The sequence below is a fragment of the Heliconius melpomene genome, chromosome 15 (genome assembly GCF_056956725.1).
Source record: "Heliconius melpomene rosina isolate 202511_hmr_F chromosome 15, ASM5695672v1, whole genome shotgun sequence".
NCBI classification, from domain to species: Eukaryota; Metazoa; Arthropoda; class Insecta; order Lepidoptera; family Nymphalidae; genus Heliconius; species Heliconius melpomene.
In genome coordinates, this window is record NC_140403.1 from 2,159,040 (window position 1) to 2,180,538 (window position 21,499).

The 21,499-nt window shown below is 33.1% G+C and overlaps 1 protein-coding gene across 10 annotated transcripts in view; it reads left to right on the forward strand.

Moving 5' to 3' along the window:
- Nucleotides 1-21,224, forward strand: part of l(2)gl (LLGL domain-containing protein l(2)gl) — a 38,284-nt gene extending 17,060 nt beyond the window's left edge. For 2 of the 10 annotated variants that reach the window (XM_085197863.1, XM_085197862.1), the window contains exons 3-27: nt 2,519-2,696; nt 5,400-5,646; nt 6,171-6,358; nt 7,318-7,497; nt 7,913-8,001; nt 8,321-8,440; nt 8,710-8,872; nt 9,357-9,546; nt 10,034-10,057; nt 11,035-11,152; nt 11,485-11,586; nt 11,774-11,878; nt 11,965-12,124; nt 12,370-12,506; nt 12,919-13,069; nt 13,571-13,671; nt 14,085-14,189; nt 14,542-14,682; nt 15,412-15,572; nt 15,746-15,839; nt 16,587-16,682; nt 17,188-17,319; nt 17,586-17,715; nt 18,570-18,613; nt 19,350-21,224. In XM_085197863.1, the coding sequence (XP_085053989.1) occupies nt 2,519-2,696; nt 5,400-5,646; nt 6,171-6,358; nt 7,318-7,497; nt 7,913-8,001; nt 8,321-8,440; nt 8,710-8,872; nt 9,357-9,546; nt 10,034-10,057; nt 11,035-11,152; nt 11,485-11,586; nt 11,774-11,878; nt 11,965-12,124; nt 12,370-12,506; nt 12,919-13,069; nt 13,571-13,671; nt 14,085-14,189; nt 14,542-14,682; nt 15,412-15,572; nt 15,746-15,839; nt 16,587-16,682; nt 17,188-17,319; nt 17,586-17,715; nt 18,570-18,613; nt 19,350-19,475 (3,282 nt within the window). In that variant the 3' untranslated portion in view covers nt 19,476-21,224. Of the gene's footprint in view, nt 1-2,518; nt 2,697-5,399; nt 5,647-6,170; nt 6,359-7,317; nt 7,498-7,912; nt 8,002-8,320; nt 8,441-8,709; nt 8,873-9,356; nt 9,547-10,033; nt 10,058-11,034; nt 11,153-11,484; nt 11,587-11,773; nt 11,879-11,964; nt 12,125-12,369; nt 12,507-12,918; nt 13,070-13,570; nt 13,672-14,084; nt 14,190-14,541; nt 14,683-15,411; nt 15,573-15,745; nt 15,840-16,586; nt 16,683-17,187; nt 17,320-17,585; nt 17,724-18,569; nt 18,614-19,266 lie in introns of those variants that run through there. The other 8 variants (XM_085197865.1, XM_085197864.1, XM_085197867.1 and 5 more) reach the window with 7 other exon arrangements.
- The last annotated feature ends 275 nt before the right edge of the window (nt 21,225-21,499 follow it).

Below are 21,499 nucleotides of genomic sequence, written 5' to 3' on the forward strand. Positions count from 1 at the left end.
AATCTTTTGAAATGAAGTATTATTTTTAATAAATACAAAAGTATAAATAACACTATTATACCTACAGATAAGTAAATCTAAGGTTATTTATTTAATCTGCATATAACTTTCTTGCTGGCGCTCTTACAAAAACAATAAATGTCTCACAAAACGGGAAAGCAATTAAAAACAGAGTAAACAGTGCAACTAATATCCGTGAAATTATTTAAAAAATGTTAATTATACAGAACTATCGATGAACGATAGCCTAACGATTTACATTAGACATTTAGTTAACCAACCTAAAATATGTTAGTATGATAAGAAAACATTAACATTCATTTGTGTTTACATCACTACTTGTCTCTGTCTTGTCTTGAGGCCAGTGGCGCAGAGGCAAAACCGTGACTGTAAATGCAACAGGTTGTGGGTTCGATCCCACTCGAGGAAAGGAAATATTTAATATCTTGGCGTTGACTCTGGAGGCAAATCTTGACTTTCAATTTCGCCTCTCAACATGCCTCTAGAATTCGGTGAAAAGTTGGGAGCGGAGTGTCTTAACACTTGGCTCCCTCGGCCTACTCTGCTGCATGCGGGATTCTCTGTAAAGCTAAAAAAAAGGTTACATAAGTCTTAATTCATATTTCGCGGAATGCAAGACGATACAAAATCACGTAATATTAGTAATGGAAAGACAATTTGTGTGAAAAATTCCCACGTATTTTGTCATGTTAGTGTTATGCAGTGTTATATCTCATCATTGCTAAATAACTAGGTATAGTCTTTCAATAATATACCGTGAGATTTTTATAGAAATTAATCAATATTGTTTAATACTGTACTGTACGTTGAAATAATACACAGTTAGTTTATATGTAAATTCTAAAGGATTTTAATAGAATACTTATTTTTAACAATTCCTTGATCTTGAAATTACATTGTGATCAAAATGATTTTGAATATACTCGTATGCATATTGGCATCACTCCAATTGAATATATTTTTTTATAACATTTATATACCTTTCCCTTCCTTTTATTTTATTTAATTATTTTGAGAAATCTTATATTATTCATTGCCTTAAGTTTTGTTTTAAAAATCGATAATGAATTGTATAATTTTCTTATTTTTGCAATGACAACGTCTGGAACTATCGAAAAAGATAAATACTAACGCGTGGGTATTGCAAATTGCGATGCTTTCAATTATTAGGTAGACTAAACATTCCTAGTTGCAATCAAACAACGAGGTTGCACTTACTCGTAGTGCCTGCTGTAATCTGTAATATAGCTCTGAAAACGTTTTGTACGCATTACGGAAATCTCGAAACCAGTTTATTTTGATTATTTTCTTTAACCCACATATAGCTGATGAGTCATAAAAACCTTACAAGTGACCTCGTTCGTTTGACACCCAAATTCAAGACATTGCGAGTTGAATTATGGAAGAACTCAACGCAGTTCTTTGTCTTGTCTTTGCCAGAACGGAGAAATGAAAATAATTTAAATGTACGAATTAATTAATTCCGTATTTTAAATAATACAGTGATGGGAGTATAATAATATCTATAGTTTTACTAAAGGTAAGGCGTGCTTTGTTTGATGTTCAACTTTTATATTCTTTTGACCATGTAGTAGATAATTTGAATTCATGTGCAGTTCGCATAGTGACACGTTACGAGATTGTATGTTACGTACATACATACATACATACATACATGCACAGTATGTGAGTCATGCCATCTCATATGTTTGCCGATATCGTGACTGTAGCTTCTATTGTTATATTCAAAATGTACATAAGCAACTAGTAAATCTTTGCTGTGGCCTAATGTGTATTTGGTGTTAATGTTGTTTTTCTTTTTTTTTATTTAGTCAGCTTCACGCTGCATCCCGCACACAATAGGTTAGGCAAAGGGAGTCTAGTTAAGACACTTTGTTCCCCATTTTCTGCCGAATTCTGGAGGCATTGCGTGTTTAGTGGGAAGTCAAACTCACAACCAGTCGCGTTCTTAGTCACATATTTCTGCCTACACGGCTGGCCTCAATGTTTTTTTTTCATCTTTATAATACATTAACTTTAATATATTAGAGAATAAACAAAACAAAATGTAGCAACTGTTCCTTAATCGAAGTTTGTCTAATTCCGGCGAAAAGAAAAAAGCATTCCGCGAATGGAATTTGACCCCACAACCGTCACGTACGGTCACGTCCTAACTGCGATACGACGGCAAGTTGAAAGGAAATAACTATTAAATCACACATCATTATGATAATCATGGAATGCATACATACATATTAATGATTATTGATTACTAGAAATATTTTAGTACAGTTATATTTGTATAATTTTGTTTAAACTATGAAAATTAACATGTTTTCATTTTTTTTGCTCACCCGCCACGCGATCGTTTATGTAAGGCGAAAAAACATTAAGTTCCCACTACCACTTGGTTTTATACGAGAACCAAGAGTGAAGCTAAAAAAATTTAGAAAAAATGTCACAATTTCATAACAAATTGTTTTTCTCTTGTCAACAGACAGTGCAACATGGATTCCCTCACAGAGCGTCAGCCCTCGCCTGGGACCGTCTGCTGCGGCTCGCGGCGCTCGGCACCGCGTCTGGCGCACTCAAAGTGTACGGCCGGCCCGGCGTCGAACTCTACGGACAACATACCAATCCAGATTCTGTAGTCACACAAATACATTTTATACCAGGTATTTTTTTCTGTCATTATTTTGGCATATTCGTTGTAATTGATGTTTCCCATGATAATCAAATGGCGACTTTTCAACAGTTCTAAATTAAATATTGCTTTAAACTTTAAACATTCATAGATATGTAATTTATGAAAGAAAACGGCATCTCCGGGTCTCCGGGGCCTTAGTGCCTCCCCGCACTGCCTAATATATGCGTGAGAAGAGTTTTATTTGTGTACTTATAGATGTATTTAATAAATGCTCAGAATATGTATATTCTCATACTTAAGTAAGCATGATTTGCAGGAAGCATTCTATCCTTGTGATCTATGGATAGAGGTAGTGAACATCAGGCTAAAATACTCAGGCCCATATTTATAAATCGCGCTTGAGTCTGAAATCGATCTTGAGATGCCGTTTTCAATCACAGATATGACAACATCATATATGTGATCAGTTCGATATATAGCGGTTTATAAATACAGGCCTAAAATTTTAATATATTCATATTTAACATATATTTAGTTTATTTTGTTTTGTAAAAACCGTGTTTTCACAGTTTCTAAGCAACATTGTTCTAAAAGCGGCATTACGTTTATTTTGTTACTTTTCTCGGTATTTGTTCAGCTACCAATGTTTGTTTTTGTTTTGAAGCTACTATTCACTCGTTTTAGAAGTATACTCACCAGCTTGTAAGACACTGTCAGTACTTTATTAATCACTGGTACGAAAATAACGCGGTCGTTTTATTCTTAAAATTAGGTCATAATTTACATATTTCTTATGAATCAGAATTAATTCTTGACGCGTCACCGCAAGGTCCCATATATTATATAAATCAAATTACTGTGACTAATTGTCAATGTCATTATCATGAGTTGGGGGACGGAGTGTCTTTACACTACTGCCCTCCCTCTGCCTAAATTATTAACTTAGTAAAAGGTTAGTCTTTTAATAAAGATTTTTATTATTTTTGCATTTTTAACCCCCGACTAAAGCCGAGGGGCGTTATAAGTATGACTTGCTGTCTGTGCCATCGTAGCTCCCAAACGAGTGAACCCATTTTGATTAAGTTTGTTTTATTTGACTTAATCTACAGTGTTCTTAGTTGTGATTCAACAAATTATGTTTTTTTTAACGTTTAAAGATATTATTTATCTCTCTTCTCTTCTGGGGTAGAATTAACGAAGGTTTATATATAAATAATGGGCCAAGTCAATTGATTGAGCTAACATTGCATTTATACTGGCCTAATAAAACTGCTACTGCTGTGTAATTCAATATTTTATTAGTATGCAGCGTGCAATTTATAGCAATAACGATAAACCAAAGAAAGAAAGAAAGGTAACACCAAGGGCGTATCTAGAAATACTTTCTGAGAAAGCCTGGGATTTGCCTTTGAATTCATGTAAACGTTCAAGTAAACGTTACTTTTTTTTACGGGATTGGGCAAATTTATTGTTAATAAGGTTTCTGGGGTGGGCACATGAATATTCTGGGGCGGGACCTGGATCCGGGGCTCACCTGGTCATGGGTAAAACCAGTAATAACAAAATCTAAATTGTCAACAAATTTAGTTCAGTAGAATCTCAAAGTCACAACTTATGAATGAATTATGACAAATCCATTCATATTGATAGTAAAAAAAAATGATAATAAGTTTAAAAAATAATAATAAACATAAATAAGGTAATCAGACCGTGTCCGCATATCGAATGTAGTATGTAACCACTCCTAGCGTTAACGTACACGGTTGGTTAGCTCGCCTCGATCCGTAGGCCATAGCATACATAACATATGCGATTGTGTGAACAGTTTTGTCACAGAAAACATAAGAAAAATTAGGTTTATGCAGTAATCCGCGCACAGAAGGGTAGGCAAAGGGAACCTAGTGTTAAGACATTCCGTTCCCCACTTTCCACGTGTTTGCCTCGACACCAGAGCTAAGAAATGGAAATATAAATTTAAATAAATATTTTATTTTCTCGTGTGGGGATCGAACCCGCAACCAGTCGCGTCACAGTTACACTTTGTTTCTCTGAGCCACATAATATTCATATAAATACCTACCCCACCACATTTAATCCGTATTACTGTGGTTATCTTATTTATCTTGAGGCCGTCGTGGCGCCCCACAAGCGTGTGAATGTAAAGCGACGGTTATGGGGTCGATTCTCACTCGTGGGAGTTAATTATTGTATATATTTTTATTTCTTCGCTCAAGGCAAGTTGACTTCTGCCATTCAATACGGAATTCTTCAAAAATTCGGTGGAAAGCGGGGAACGGAGTGTCTTAACGCTAAGTTTCCTCTGTCCGGCCTTCTGCGTACCCTGCTATATGCGGCATATAGTGAATGTGAAAAAATATATAGATAGCTTATTTATCTTAATTTTGTATGGGAACGAAATATTTGGCAATGAAACGTTTTTCTTACGACTTTTTTCTTATTTATTTGAAATAGTTGGAATTTTTTGTATTATTAAATAATAGATCGTGAAAATTCTAATAGTTCGTTTATCTTTTAAGACCTCTATATAAATCCATATATTAACATATGTAATGGTATAAATGTATTCTTCTCTAAACAACTGCTTCTATATAATTTTATTGTTACGCGTAACACCTACCGCACAGACCTACAAATACACGAACAACAAATCGATGAACTAAATTAAAAGAATAATAACACTCTTGAATGACATTATTTTATCACATTTTAGGTACGGGACGCCTTATATCACTATGCGACGACAACAGCCTCCATTTGTGGGAAATCAACGAAAAGTCTCTCGTAGAGCTCAAATCACATATTTTCGAAGGGAAAAATAAGAAAATATCATCAATCTGTATAGAATCTTCGGGGAAAAATTTTCTACTTGGCACCGAAGGTGGCAACATTTACACCGTCGACTGCGCTACGTTCACAGTTAACGAGGACGTCATATATCAAGATGTTGTTATGCAAAAGTAAGTAAGAAATACACGTTTTGTAATGTTTGTTGGTACTATCTAAGCCAAGATAATTTTAATTGTTGTGACATGTACTACAAAATTTAATTTTTTAGGTTACGTAATAGTATTTAGTGCAATTATGAATATGTTTTAAGTAAAGGTAGCTGTAAATGTAGCGGGATGTGATAAAAGATGGCAAAGCGCGTCAGTTCGGCGGAAAGTGGAGAACGAGACGAGACGAGTTCCCTCTACCTACCTACTCCTACTAGCTACGTGCGAGAGGCAGCTAAAAACTTTTACTTAAAATAAAGCAATTTTATTGTTGTGAATTACAATTTTCTTTATATAATAGTTTGCATATAATTAATATGAAAAAAAAGTTATGTCTAAAATTTATCTCAATAAACGAAATAAAAACAAAACGAGATAGTTTTTAAAATTACCAAAAAATATCATACAAAAACGAAAAAAAAAATGATATCCATTATTGTATATAATTATTATACTAGTAAATTGCTAATTGTATTTCTTATTTGCAGTTGTCCAGAAGATTTCAAAGTGAACCCTGGTGCTGTGGAATCGGTCTGTGAACACCCTAAAGTACCTACTCGGATTCTAATAGGCTACAACCGCGGCCTCGTGGTGCTCTGGGACCGTGCTACCTCGACACCGACACACACTTTTGTGTCTAATCAACAGTTGGAGAGCTTATGTTGGAATGATGATGGTAAATGTCTGATCTGCAGGTGGCTTCGCTCGCTTAAACTTAGTGTTATGTTATAGCCGAATTATGAAAAATATTTATATAAATTGTAGCCTTTGTGTTATTCTGATGTTCTCTCTGAGGCTGAGCCATATTATTGTAGTGAAATAAAAAGTGAAATAAACATAAATTTTACATTTTATATATTATAGTATTAAGTTAGGTTAATTTCAGCGCAACCACGACTCGTCGATCGTACTGTTGTTTTTTAGGTCACCTAATTTTATAATAACAAAAATTTAATTAGCGTCTTAACACTAGGTTCCCAGGTTCCCTCTGCCTACGCTGCTATATGCGGAGTACAGCGTGAAGTTAAATGTTGATATTGAATGTAATTTCGTTCTAAATTTAGATTACTACTTCTAGCCATATAATAAATTGAGAACGAACAAAACACTGACGTAATGTGCCAAGCCCTCCAATGACATAGGGCATAATTTAACATTAATGTCTACAGTTCCTTACTTAATCAACCGTACAAAATAAATAATACGTTTTGTTTATATTTGACTGCGTATCTTAAAGACAAGGTTTCCTCTGCTTATCCTGCTGAGTGCGGGATACAGCGTGAAGCCGGTTTGATACAATTTACAAAAATTACGTTGAGTAACATCATTAGGTCGTGTTTGTCTATTCTACAGTCTACACTTATATTATAATTTTGTTCAGTGAACGCGTCAATCCGAAAAAATAATGATTTGAAATAAAATATATTCTGCCACTCACCTCGCAATGTCCTTAGAATTCGGCGGATAATACGGAGAACGGAGTTTCTTAAGACTAGTTCAAAGAATAATAAAAAGCATACATTTTATTAAAACGTCGATGTAACCCACCATGCTAGCGGATTGGAGCCTCTTTAAATAAAGAAAATATTACTTTTTCATTAAAACAAATAATATTTATAATGAATTCTATTCCAGGTGAACATTTCACATCATCCCACAACGATGGTTCATACGTTACTTGGGAAGTGGCCGGAGCGGCCAGTGATCGACCCCTAAAGGAACCCGTGACTCCCTACGGTCCTTACCCCTGTAAAGCTATCTCGAAGATACTTAATAGGAGCAGTGTGGATGGCGATGAAATTGTTATTTATGCTGGTTTGTATTTTTATTAAGAATGTTTTCTTATGTTAGAAAATTTGTGGTCGAATTTAAGGTCGTCGTAGTTCAATGGAACAGTATGTGACTGTGAAATTTTAATGAATTATTTCCATTTTACCGCTCTGGGTGACAAAGTGACCGCTAGTTAAATGTACCCAAAAAATTGGACCAAAGTCGGTAGTCAACATTTGGTTGATTCCCTTTGCCTATCCTGCAAAACAGGGAAAGATTTTCTTTCATCTCACAGAATAATGATTGAAAAAAGATATTATTGACTTATAAACTTTTACTTTAAAATTTTGACATCACTGCAAATCTTGTTTTCTTATATTACAAATAAATTATATTTTGTATATGTAATAAAGAATTTTATCTGTCTATCCATCTAAAAGAACATTTTTTTTTATCTTAGGTGGTATGCCCAGAGCGTCATATTCCGACAAATACACCGTCACAGTACAACAGGGAGAGAAGCATGTGGCTTTTGACTTTACAAGTAGAGTGAGTAATCATTTTTCTTTATAAAAATCATTAATTATTAAAGAAATATATAAAATATTTTATTGTCTATGTATGTATGAGTAATCAAGTAACTTTTTCTAAGAAAAAATGCAATATTAATTAATATTACAGTACTAAAATGTACATAGTAAATATACGTTTGTTTGTTTTTTTTTTTTGATTTATTAAATTGTTGCTACATACTAAGGAGTTTTTTGTTTGTTCTTATTTATTTTGTGATTTTTTCATAAATACTAATTAAAGAAATCTAAATTAAGAAGAAACTAAATCACAATAATTTTCTATAAAATTCTTACAGGTAATCGACTTCTTCACAACAACACCGGTGCCTCCTGACGGTGTTCCCTTGCAAGAAGAACGCCCTCAAACGCCAGCGCAAATATTAGTACAATCTGTCAACCAAGTTGCGGCAGCTTTGGTAAGCTATATACTAAATACACGCAACTTTACGCTTTAGCGGCGGTTAGATAGATTTTTGAATCCGAGATATTGCGTGTCGACTGGCAGAACTCAACGCCCCGCTTTGTCTTGTTAACAGATGGAATTAAAATTTTGAATAATATATTCCTCTAAATAGTAATCAACCCACAACCGCCGCGTTAACGAATCGGACGCTTTTACCCCTGTGCCACGACTGCCTCTATCATCTATAATTATTTAATTAATCCAAATATTTCACTTCAATAGGTGGTGCTAGCAGAAGAAGAACTAGTTGTAATAGATCTCTGCGACTCCCGCTGGCGGCCATTGCGACTGCCCTACTTGGTGTCGATACACGCGTCGGCGGTCACTACTGCGCATTTAGTGGATAATGTCGCTGATACCGTATACGATAATATCGTGGCTGCTGGTTGGTTGTTTTTATTTTTAATTAAATAATCGATTATTCCTTATTTTCGATATAGCTTGTTAAATTAGCTTGTTAGTTTTGTTTGGTTATCAGAACGAGGTTATGGAAATAACTCGTTTTTCCTAGTTAGTTGAATCCACAACCGTCGCGTTTACTTAGTGTTAAACAGACGCTGTGTTACTGTGCTACGACGGCCTCGAGTTTTTTTTATTTTATCTAAAAGAAATTCAATATAAAGTATCTTTATAAAGTCTTTAAGTTACAAGGAGTTTTGACTGACATAATTAGAGGCTTAACAAATTTACTTTACAAATTTCACGTATTTTTTTTTTCTCTATTTTCTCTATAATACATTGAAATATTTGAATTACAAACCATCACAAATATCTGAATAATATGTCCAGATAAGAATTGTAATACATATACATATTGTCTTAACAATTTAAAATTATGAGAAATTCCAATGATATATATATTTTTTCAGGGCAACAACAAACAGAAAACATATATTCGGAGGGTCCATGGCCGATCTCTGGTGGTATACTAGAGACCCCGGAGCCCACCGGACGCCAAATTCTACTGACAGGCCACGAAGACGGTTCCGTACGCTTCTGGGACGTCACCGGTGTCGTTATGACGCCTTTGTATAAATATACTACGGCACCGTTGTTTAGGTGAGGGTATTTTTTTTTTAATTATTAAATTGTGTTACTGCGTCCTGTTGACATGTTTGCATTGGTGCTCTTTATTTATTAATTGTTTTATTTTTAAAAATGGTCACAAAGATTTTATTAATGAATATTTTAGACGTTTTTAAACGTTAAAAATATGCCTTAAAATAACATTAGAAAAAACTATAACACACTGCATACGTTATATACATTTATTTATTAATTTAAAAAATCTAATAACAGTATAAGACAAAAGAATACAAGAAATTAATTTAGGTCCAAATTTATTATGTTAAATCAATCCTTATTTTCACACAGATTCATTATTTAGATACATAACATTATTATTGTAGGGATTGCGCATTTAAATTATCATTTCTTGCAACACTAAATCGTAAAATTAAATAACCTTAGTTCAAACCTAAGCTAGCAAAGGCTTGTGATATAGTTAACGTGTCATCTTTTGCTTATTGCTTACTAAAATATGAAGCGGGCTGAAAAGATCTACGCCGAGGTAAAATTTTGTTTTAATTTTCATTTTTATTTAGCGTCACTTTGTATCCCGCATGTAGACGGATAGGATAGATACAGAGGGATCCTAATGTTGAGACACTCCTTTTTTGTTCCTCACGCAGCGCCCAATTGTCCAGAGATTGCATGTAGATTGGCAGAACCCAACGCCGTGTTTAGTCTTTATACCAAAGCAAGGAAATGAAAACCATTCATTCCTCAAAGCGGATATCGATCCCACAATTGTCGCGTTTATAGTCAAGGCGCTAATATAGCATATTAATTCATATAAAAAACGTTTAGATCTGTAGACTAGTTGCATGTAAATCGTTTCATGATATCATAGACTTTTGGTTATTTTATTAATTTAATATAATATTGTGTGTTAGAATATTATAGATTAACTAATATAGATTCAAGAATAATTAAGATTTGTGGTATGCTACAGTATTTGAACTAAAAAAATAATAGTCATAGATTATTAATATGGCTAAATTTGTGTGAATTTGAATATTTATTTATATTTTGTTTGTATAAAAATATAACAGTCTAAATATAGGTATATTAGTTAAAATTAAAGCCCTCGATATGACAGATTTTTTTAATGTGTCGTAGTTTTAATGTATATATAAAAATACGAAATGGTTCTGTTTAGTAAATCACGTCAAGTCCATTTTTTTTATTCAAATTATAATATGTTTTATAGCAATATAAAATGTACAGTACGGTTAACGAGTAGTGTCACAGAAGCTAGCTATAGATGGCTGCACAGATGTAATTTGATTTACTTCTTCAAAAAACCTATTTCCTGAGCTTCATAATACATATTTTCAGAGCGACCACGGCTCGGATCGTACTATACGTGTATTATACGTTATTGTATTTGATATAAATTTGGAATAAATATAGATCGGACTTGTGGATTTATTAAATAGAACCATTTATTAACTTTTTTATCCTTATAAATCCCTATATTCACAGTGGTGAAGAAATTGGTGAAAACAATGACAGCCAGAACGATGAAGAAGAATGGCCGCCGTTCAGACGAGTGGGAACATTTGATCCTTATAGCGACGATCCACGATTGGCTGTTAAGCGGGTATAATATTTTTTTTATATTTTGCAATAAATATTAAAAAGAACTAAAACATACTGTATATGCTATATACATTTTTTTATATATAAAAAAATATTTAATGATAGTATAACACATATATATTTGTAATAAATTTGTATTCTGTCTAGTAATAAAATATAACAAAAATGTGTATATTTTAATATAAATATATCACGGTATTTAATCCTTTTTTACATAAAATTTAGAATTATGAATCCACTAATCTGGTTATAAAGCTGGCTATAAAGTACGACTAATTCAATATTTTTAATACATACTAATTTATTTTATATCTTACTATTTCTTTGTTTCAGGTACTTCTTTGTCCCCTATCTGGTATGTTGACTATTGGAGGAGCAGCTGGCCATATTGTTATTGCAAGTTTAAAAACTTCACCGAGTACTGCTGAAGTTAAGGTATGAAAATACAATATATTTATTTGATGTTTTTATACATATATTATTAATTAAACTTTAAAACGTTTTAAAAGATAAGCATGACTAGATTTGACTTTGTACCTTTTTCACTCATAAATTATTATATTTCTTATTAATATCTGAAAATGTTATCATAAGAAATAACGATAAACATTGTTTTTTCTAGTCAATACCAGTAAACATTGTGTCGGATCGAGACGGATTTGTGTGGAAGGGACATGATCAGTTGACATTGCGTTCTGGTCCACTAACTTTCCCAGCAGGATATCAGGTACTTTTTTTATTTTACGTATTAATTAAAACATTTCTTTCATTTCGATCTGGACAATTCATCAACTCTTTAATCAATATTCTCAGGCCAGTTGTATAGGCCAGCTGTCCCCTCCGGCCGCGGTGACGGCGCTGGCGGCGCAGTGGGAGTGGGGCGTGGTGTGTGCGGGCACGGCCCACGGTCTAGCCATGTTCGATGCCCTGCGAGTGACCGAGCTGATACACAAGTGCACGCTGAATCCTCATGGTTTGTAGCTTTTTTTTTTAGCTTCAGAACCAAACCTTAAGACAGTCTCGTTCTTAACCTTATTGCTAGAATTCCAAGAATGATGCATTGAGCGTTAAAATTCAACGCCGTACTTTAAAAGCACAAAAATAACAATACATCATTATTTTCCTGTTGAACGTTAAAAAAATATTTAAACAAAATATAAAATTGCTAATTATACAAGTTAGTGACTAATTTTATTCTTAAATTTTTAACGTTCACAGATCATTCAGGTGCCGGTGATACTCCTATTTCTAGAAGAAAATCCTTTAAAAAGTCTTTGAGGGAGTCATTCAGACGACTCCGTAAGGGCAGGTCACAGAGACGTCAGACCACGTCTAGCCCTACTTCGCCCACACAGGTAATTGTATAAGTATTATTATAACTTTAAAGTTATTATTTTTTTTTGTTAAATAAGTAATATTTATTCATAGTCTAAACATTACTTTTCAGGTTATCGTTTTTTTCGCTTATTAAATTACACAAAAACACCCTAATGTTCTTCAATAAGTCTTTGATCTCCACCACTTTTTACCCAATTTTATAGACTTTTTTGTTGAGTGACGAAACTCAACATCGTCCTTTGTCTTGTTTATCAGAGCGAGGAATTGAAAAAAAAATTATTCCCCCCTAGTAGGAATCGAACCCACACGCAACGCGCTCGAGACTGACTCGTTAAAATATTAAATTATACTAATCATTTGTAATTATTATAGACAACTCCCGTTAGAGTATTGTTTTTAAATTTATTTAATATCTTTTTATTATTACAGCCTTTACCTAAAAAAGTGACAGATAAAGCAGTAAGTGAATCAGACGCGGACGTGAAACCAATAGAGCGTGCTGTGGAAGCTCGTTCTACAGATGATGCATTCGGTTCAATGGTCCGGTGCTTATATTTTGCAAGAACCTTCTTAATTAATAGTAAGTTGTTTTTTTCGCTTATACTTTAAATACCACAAATATGATAATAAGAACAGCCGTGGCGCAGGAGCACAAAGTGCAACTGTAAACGCGACTGGTTTTGGGTTTGATCCCCACTTGAAGAATTTTCTCAAATTTATATTTTCATCTCTTCGCTCTGATGTCGAGGTAAAGACGTTGGGTTTCGCCACTCGACACGCAATGTGTACACTCCAGAATTCGGCGGAACGTGGGCAACGGAGTGTCTTAACACTAAGTTCCCTCTGCCTACCCTGTTGTATGTGGGATACAGTGTGATTTGATTTTAATTTTTTTATATAAAAAAAATTTGATAGATAAACTTCTTCTTAGGAAGTTGTATAATATTTTTTTTTAAAAATAAAATCACTATGAACATATTTTATAACTAAATTCGGGCCATTTTAAATCGGTAATAATAATAAAAAAAATATTTTAAATGACTACAATCGTGAAAGGATCTTACATTTTTTTATTACGCAGCACAAAATTCAACGCCAACTCTATGGGCGGGAACTAACAACGGTACGGTCTACGCGTTTACGATACACGTGCCCAATACGAATAAACGGAAAGAAGAACCGGTAAGTAACTTCGGTAACTTATAATTATTAACTTACTAAACTGGTTCTACCAGAGGAAATTTTTGCTAGTTTTCGTTTAATGATACCGTCCAGTTTCAATAAGGACAATAATAAGTTGTTTAATTAATAAACAGTACCTTTTAAATAGGATGACAAATTTTGAGAAACTGCTATATAATGTTGAGAAATATATTATAATTACAAATATATCGTAAAATACCATATAATTCTTAATTCCGTCAGTATCGTTTTATAAAGTTGACGCTATTGACTTTTTTTAAATAAAAAAAAATATAGTATATACATATTTTTGTATTTTGCATTTTTATTTGTTTTTACATTTGGAGATACTCGTACCCATAATTATTTATACTTGTTTTGTAGTAATCTAACTGATAAATTTTATTTTCCAGGTCAACTGTCAACTGGCTAAAGAGATCCAGCTGAAGCACAGAGCCCCGGTCATAGGCATCACTGTGCTGGACGGCGCTGCCGTGCCTCTGCCTGATCCTTTAGAGGTACTTCAGTTTTACCACTAAGATTTTTTATTATCTAATAATATTATTACATTTATAGCTGGAAAAAAAACTGGCTTGAATTCTTAATTTAAAAAAAAAAAAAACAACAACTAAGTCAAAATTTATTTTTCATTTCAGCTACAGGAATATATTGCATTTAGCTATAAGAATATAGATAATTAAGAAAACTGTTACTGTATCATTTGTTTAATGTAATTACCGCTGGTGGATCTAAATAAATAAATTTAAAAATATTAATAACAAATTCGTATTATAATAGTCACCGTATATAATTTAAAATTATGAATGCTCAAAAAGAATTCAATCAAATTCATATCAATTATTTATAAAGGTTGAACGTGGCGTAGCACCGTTGCCGGAAGGCAGCGCCCATCGTGTTGTCATCACTTCAGAAGAACAGTTTAAAGTATTTTCACTACCTACATTGAAGCCACATAACAAGTATAAGCTGACTGCTCATGAGGGGGCTAGGGTATGTATATGTTTATAGTAGTATATATTTTTTATTTTAGGGAAATTGTATTGGATATGGTTTGATTATGAAAATGTACTAAATTAAATTCATATTATTTGTTAATAATTTTCAATTAAAATATTATTTATATTCAATAGTAATTCCCTATCTGACATTTTCTGCTTAAGTTTTTGATGTAATGCATTAAAATTTAATTAAATGCAAATAATGCTAAAAAATGGTGTTAACAAATATATATTTTCGAGGCTTTTTTAACATTTTAAATGTTACTCCACATCTTCTTCTTCCTGGCATTAATCCCGGCTATTACCAGGGTCTGCCTTCCTACTTAACCTACTCCACTTTGCACGATCTTTTGCGTCCTCGGTGGTTAGACCATTGACTCTCGTGTCCTGCATCACGACATCCAACTCTACTCTACTCCACATATAGAAAGAAAACTTTACGTATAAGAATTTCGATGTAGCTTCATGAGAACGTTTGGATTAGTGGTCAGAGCGCATGGTTTCCAAGGGATCTTTCAATTTTTTTTAAAAGAGATCTTTCTCCGCTTCAAATCCGGGTATGTTTTCTAAAAAAGTTTTATTGGAGGCTATTGTGGTGAACTAGTACAGCCTCCTACTGTAAACTGTTGTAAAGTCGATCCCATTCCTCCTTCGTTTTATTGTGATTGCGGTATTTAGTTCCGTTTCGTTTCGTTTAATTTTTAATTTATTTATTTTACAGGTCCGCCGCACCGCCTTCTCCATCTTTGAATGTGGTTCCGGTAATGAGAGACATCGTGAATGGTGTCTCCTCTGTTTGACCAATTTGGGCGATTGCCTCGTACTGTCACCTGATCTACGTAGACAATTGAACGCGGCTGCAGTACGGAAGGAGGATATTAAGTGAGTTGTTTATGTTTACTTTTTAAATGTTACACTGTATGCGACAGGTTGAGATGTGTTGAAAAGTGAGTTATATATGAATATTAATCATTTTTGACAATCTTATAAAAAAGAAATTTCTCATATTTAAATATTAAATTTTATAATATAAATTTTTATATTTATGTTTACAGCGGTATTTCCAGTCTTTGCTTCTCAAAACGTGGCGAAGCTCTCTACCTTCACTCTTCATCGGAGTTACAAAGGATCACACTCTCTGCCACTAAGGTATTTTTATACGTGTATAAATATTACATAAACGACAACAACAACAATAACACAATACAGCTTCACGCTTTATTCCTAGCGGGGTAGTCAGATAGAACGGAGCGCCAAATGCTAGGGTCGACCCACCTCTTTCGCCTCGTCCACTGTCGTCAATCTCTACATACACGCCCTCCGGGGGGTCCTCATGCTTTTTACGTGATGCTTCCGCGCGTGATGCGCGTGCATGCTTCCTCCAGTATCTTTGACACTGTGTTTTCGAAGGTCAACCGAGGTCTCCCCCTAACTCTCTTACCACTCGCTTTTCCATCATAAATCTTTTTTGCCATTCTTTCATCACTCATTCGTTCGATATGGCCAAACCAAAAAGTAATAAAAGTTACATGTACTTATTTTTATCAATAGTAGTTTCATATGTTTAATAAGGACTAAGTCATTTATATAAATCTATATTATATATCTGATACATTTATATATCTCATTGTTAGCACACGACAGTTGTGGGATGAATTGTCATTCAAGCTGTAAGTTATTTTTATTTCCTCACAATGGTAACAAGACAAAGCATGACATTCAATTTCGTCATTAAAGGCGCAATTGGGCCGACCGGGCCGGGGAATAGTGTCTTAATATCAAGTTCCCTTTGTCTACCCTTTCGTACGTGAATAATATGTACTACACACAAACATTAATCATTTTAATACAATATTAGTTAATTAATTTTCATTTTTATTTCATTATTATTTTTAGGTGACAATCGCTCAATGCCATGTATTACTGTCACCGTGGGCGGCAGCTCTGAAAGGACCTTCTGAAGAGACTCCTCTGACTAACGGCGAACATAAAGTAAGATAAAAATAAATCTTTTTATTTTTTATGTATTTTTACTCTTTAATCTTTTCACGATTTTTTTATCACACTTTAAACATTTTTATAGATAGATATATTTAGTGTGTCAATTTCGTGGTTTAATTCGAACTGTGGTTTAATTAAATGTTTTAGTTGTTTATGGTTATATATTAAATAATAATTAGAACAGAAAGGGATTGTATTTCCTCGGCCACACAATATGTCTAAAATTCATAAAAAGTAGAAAGTGACACTCCATTTTCATATTTTAGAGTTGGATGTCACTAAAAAAACTATGCTCTTGTTTTATATATTGTATGCTTTATTAAGTACAGTACAGCCGAAGTTTCGTGGACGAATTGAAGTTAGTCTTTCTGAACCACTACACTCGAGAAAAAATAATCAAAAATAAGAAAAAAATCCTTAAACCTGCGCGACCACATATGGCTAACTTCAGGGCGACCATGACTCGTCCTTACTGCACTAAGATTTTTTCTTCCAGGACGAACCAACAGCCAGCGCCAATGAAACAGCAGCTGAATCCCACGACGTGACCGCCGCGTCCGGAGACATCACAGTCGACTCTGTGCGTGACCACGCCGCTGATGGCAACGAGCTTAATATTAATTTACAGGTTTGATATGTGTTATTGGTAGTAGCTAATAGATATGGAGGATGTTTTTGATTTGTTGGTCGTTGCTTGAGTTAAGTTTGTTTAGTCAGAGGGAGCCTAGTGTTAAGAAGAAAGCATTTTGTGTTGACTATTGGAACTTAACTCTGCACTCTACCTCGATACTAGAGTGAAGATATAGAAATATTCAATATTTCAGAGCAATAGCAATAAAAACATCACTCAGCGTCATTATTAGTAACAAATCATACTTTTTTTTACATACACAGAATTCACAAGTAAACACAAGCTCAATGGTGGTCAAAACGACCACCAGGACAATGGTCAACGAGAGTAGTGCAGACGGCGGTGTCACCACTACCACTACGACCACTACAAGTAATTCTACCACGGAAAACAGTGAGTAATGATTTTTTTTTATATTTTATTTTGGTCTTCCTTAAGTAAGGCTTTTATTTTATTTAAAAAATATTGTGGTATTTAAAAATTCTTGAATATTTTTTTGATTTATAATGTTTACAAATCGATTTTCTTTTAAATTAATTAATTTATTATTTGATAATTAAAAGAAATTTAGAAAGAGCATAAAACTGTAAATGTGACGGTTGTGGATGCGTTTCATGAGGGGATGAATTATTTTTATTTCTTCAATTTAGTAATAAGGCGAAGTGGTCTTAAGCTCCGAAATGCGGAGAATAGAGAATCTTAACACTAGTTACCCTCTGTCTACTCCTCTATATGCAGGAAATGGAAAGAAATTTATATTACAAAAACTTCTGAAATGATTTTCATAATACATTAATTCATAAGCTATTTGTAATAATCATATCTAGTAGTTTTAGCGCAAGAATGAATAGAGCATTAAACCCCATTACACAATATAAAATAATGCATGGATGAAAAATTTGACAAAAAGAAACGCTTCTATCGTACAAGTATATATAATATGAGTGAGATTTCAACACCTTTATACAGCTTTGTGTTAAATCTCTATTGGATTAAAATATATAAACTGATCAAATGTTAAATTAAAATATGCATTATGACATATAAATTATAATTTTAAAAAGAAGTAACATTTACAAATAATTATTTTTATTTTGATTTATCCACAACTCATTGCTACTAATAACAGTATAAAAATATATTTCTCCCATACTTTATATTGCTTCGTACACCATATATATTATATGTTTTTGTTAAATGTCCGTACCTTTGTATGTTTGACGGGCGCTTTGTGTTTTTGTTTGTAGTCCTAGAGCACAGTCGCGAGGAAGGAGTCATCACTCGCATTGAGGTATCCCACACTGCTTTAATATAACTATCATTTATACATACATAAAGTATTAAGCATGTTCCCTTTATTGTTTATTTTTATATCCCTAAGCTTGTTTTTACTAGATATTTGAAATTTTAATTTATAATTACTAAATTATTAAAGCTCCTTTTTATGAACTAACTAGACTGCTCTAACAAACAAAAATTAAATTCGCAATGTTGTGACGTCCGCTCGTGTCCTTGTCGAAAAGCAATTTATACCATAGCACCTGTCTCATTCTATCGCGATCCATTCGAAAAAGAAAAATATACAAGTCAACAAAAACAGTTGAGACATATGTCTTATTATACACTATCTGTCTCGCTTTATTACGGTATGTAAGTAAGGGATAGACATATAAGAGAATTCGTACTGTACTCGTACAGTCCTACTCTATTGTAGAACTAGAATAACATATAGTATTAATTAAAACATAAATAAGGCACTCGTGGTCACCTGTCTCGTTCTCGCCTGATACGTTAGAAAGAAACAGATGGCATAAATAAGTTAATTATAGTAATGATGTCTTGCTCTCGCCATATATAAAAAAAGAGACACGCCTAGAAACCTGTCTCGCCCTCTCCCGATACGTTAGAAAGAGACAGATAGCGTAGATGAGTTAACAAAAACAGATGAGGCAGTAGGTGCGGGACACTCGCGGACGTCACGCGTCGCGGAGAAGAGCGTGCGGTGGTACTCATGAGGTGCTTTGCAGACGGGCACCGTGACGGTCCCGGCCGGCACCGACCCCAAGCTCATCCTGGAGATGTTTGACCGCCAGCGGGAAACCATCACCGTGCCCACGCCCACGCCCACCGCTGTGCCCGCCGCGGACTCCTAGACTATATGTATACACTTCCTATGTTTAAAGTGATGAATAATTATACTGTAAACTTAAGCGCCATCTAGATATTACGTAAGAACTAGATATTTTTGACACTTCCCACCTAAAAATATATTTTTTGATATCTAAGTTACAAACAAAGTATAAAGATTTCGTTTTTCTGAAAAACAAATAAACCATGGCTTATATCAATCTTACGAAATAAACAGATGGCGTTACACCAATATCATCGACTCTCTACTTGATGACTATATTCAACCCACATTTAATCTCGATAATATTGCGTCGTATTGCGTTTATGCTCAGTGGTTATCGTCCGCCAAAGCCACGAACTTACTCAAGTTCGTTTTGACATTTAGGTGACGTTGACAGTTACGAATTTATACTGAATTGTGTTCAATTTTGAACTAACAATTAGGTTAATTATTGTAATAATAATTAATGTAGGACATATTATAAAACTGCTTCATAAACGCTATATGACTTAAATTTTTATTTACGTTTTGTATATTATTAATATGTCTATTATCCACCGATTTTTTTTCACATCGGTCTTATAATTAATTCACATTTGTTTAGCATTAGACCGCTAGTGCTGTCACCGCCATTTTTAAATTGCGTTTTATCTATATTTCAAAAACTGCTACTGAAATTCCAGCTCTTTTATATGGTATTCAAGTTATTCATGATAATATATCGACTAGGAGCAATTTATTACTTTTGTACATTTAATCCATATCTTTAGCTAATTATAATATATGTAAGTTATAATAAAGTGCATTTTATAACGGATAGCTATTAGTCTTGATGGATATACATTTTTTTATCAAAAAATTGAACAAATCGATGTCTCGTTTTTTTTATAAATACAATCCGTACTTAAATTTTTACAAAATAATATTTTCTACGAGCCTGGTTAATTTAGTACAAAATGGGAGCCATAACGTTTATTAGCAATACTGCAATAAAATTGTGGATTGTTATTTGTTAAGTGAAAATGGAAGTTATCGTAAAAACCTAGCTTTAGCTGAATTTCTTTCAAACATTCAAAATGAATGTAATGTGCCTATTTATTTTTTTTATTGAAGACAATTTTATTTAGGTAATTTTTAGTATTAATTTTTTTTGACAAGAAAAACAATTTAGATTTATAATTGTAGTTAGTTAATAGTATTTTTCATGGTAACACTTCGCAAAGTGAGTCCAGTTTTAAAATAATACACATTTTTTATCCTATACCATTTTCACATTGTAATGTATATTCAGTAAATAATTTAATAAATTATAATAATGAGTGTGAATGTTATGCAATACTTAGCTGTTGTTTCTTTTTTATTTTATTTAATATATTATGTTTTTTAAGGTCCTATCGACGCATTTTATTCTTTTAACAAGAATGGCAGCTTTTTAACTTCTAAATGCTGTATTTTCATTGTAACACTTTAATGTAAATAATTATAATTTTAGCAGTATTCGATGGCAACATTTTGCATGTATTTTATGCAAACATCACAATATTAGTAATGTGAGCGAATTGATTAATTTAGATTTTACGATTTTACTATTTTTTATTGAAAAAGCTTTTAATTTTATTCTTATTTTTTAACTCGTGTGGAAGTTAAACGTCCAGAATGCTTTGTTTTATTTACTGTACAACTTTCCATGCTATTGTGGTATTTTTAAATTTGTACGAAAATTTGCGATTTGTATCCAATATTCTTACATGAAAATAAATGCTACAGATAACACTGTATTTTTATTTAACCCTTCTATATCAACTTTACGATAACAATACAATAATAATCTCGGTATAAATTAAAGAGAAATTTAAATTTGAAAAATAAAGTGTTTTTTTAAAGTTACCCCTATTACTGTACATCTGTTATAATGAAGCACATATTAAGACTAGAAACAGAAAGACTGTGCTTCTAGCACATAGTCATAAATATTTCATTTATTATTTTTTCATAATATACTTTAGTGTATGGAAAAGAGGTTTTCCAGTCCCTTAATAATAATTC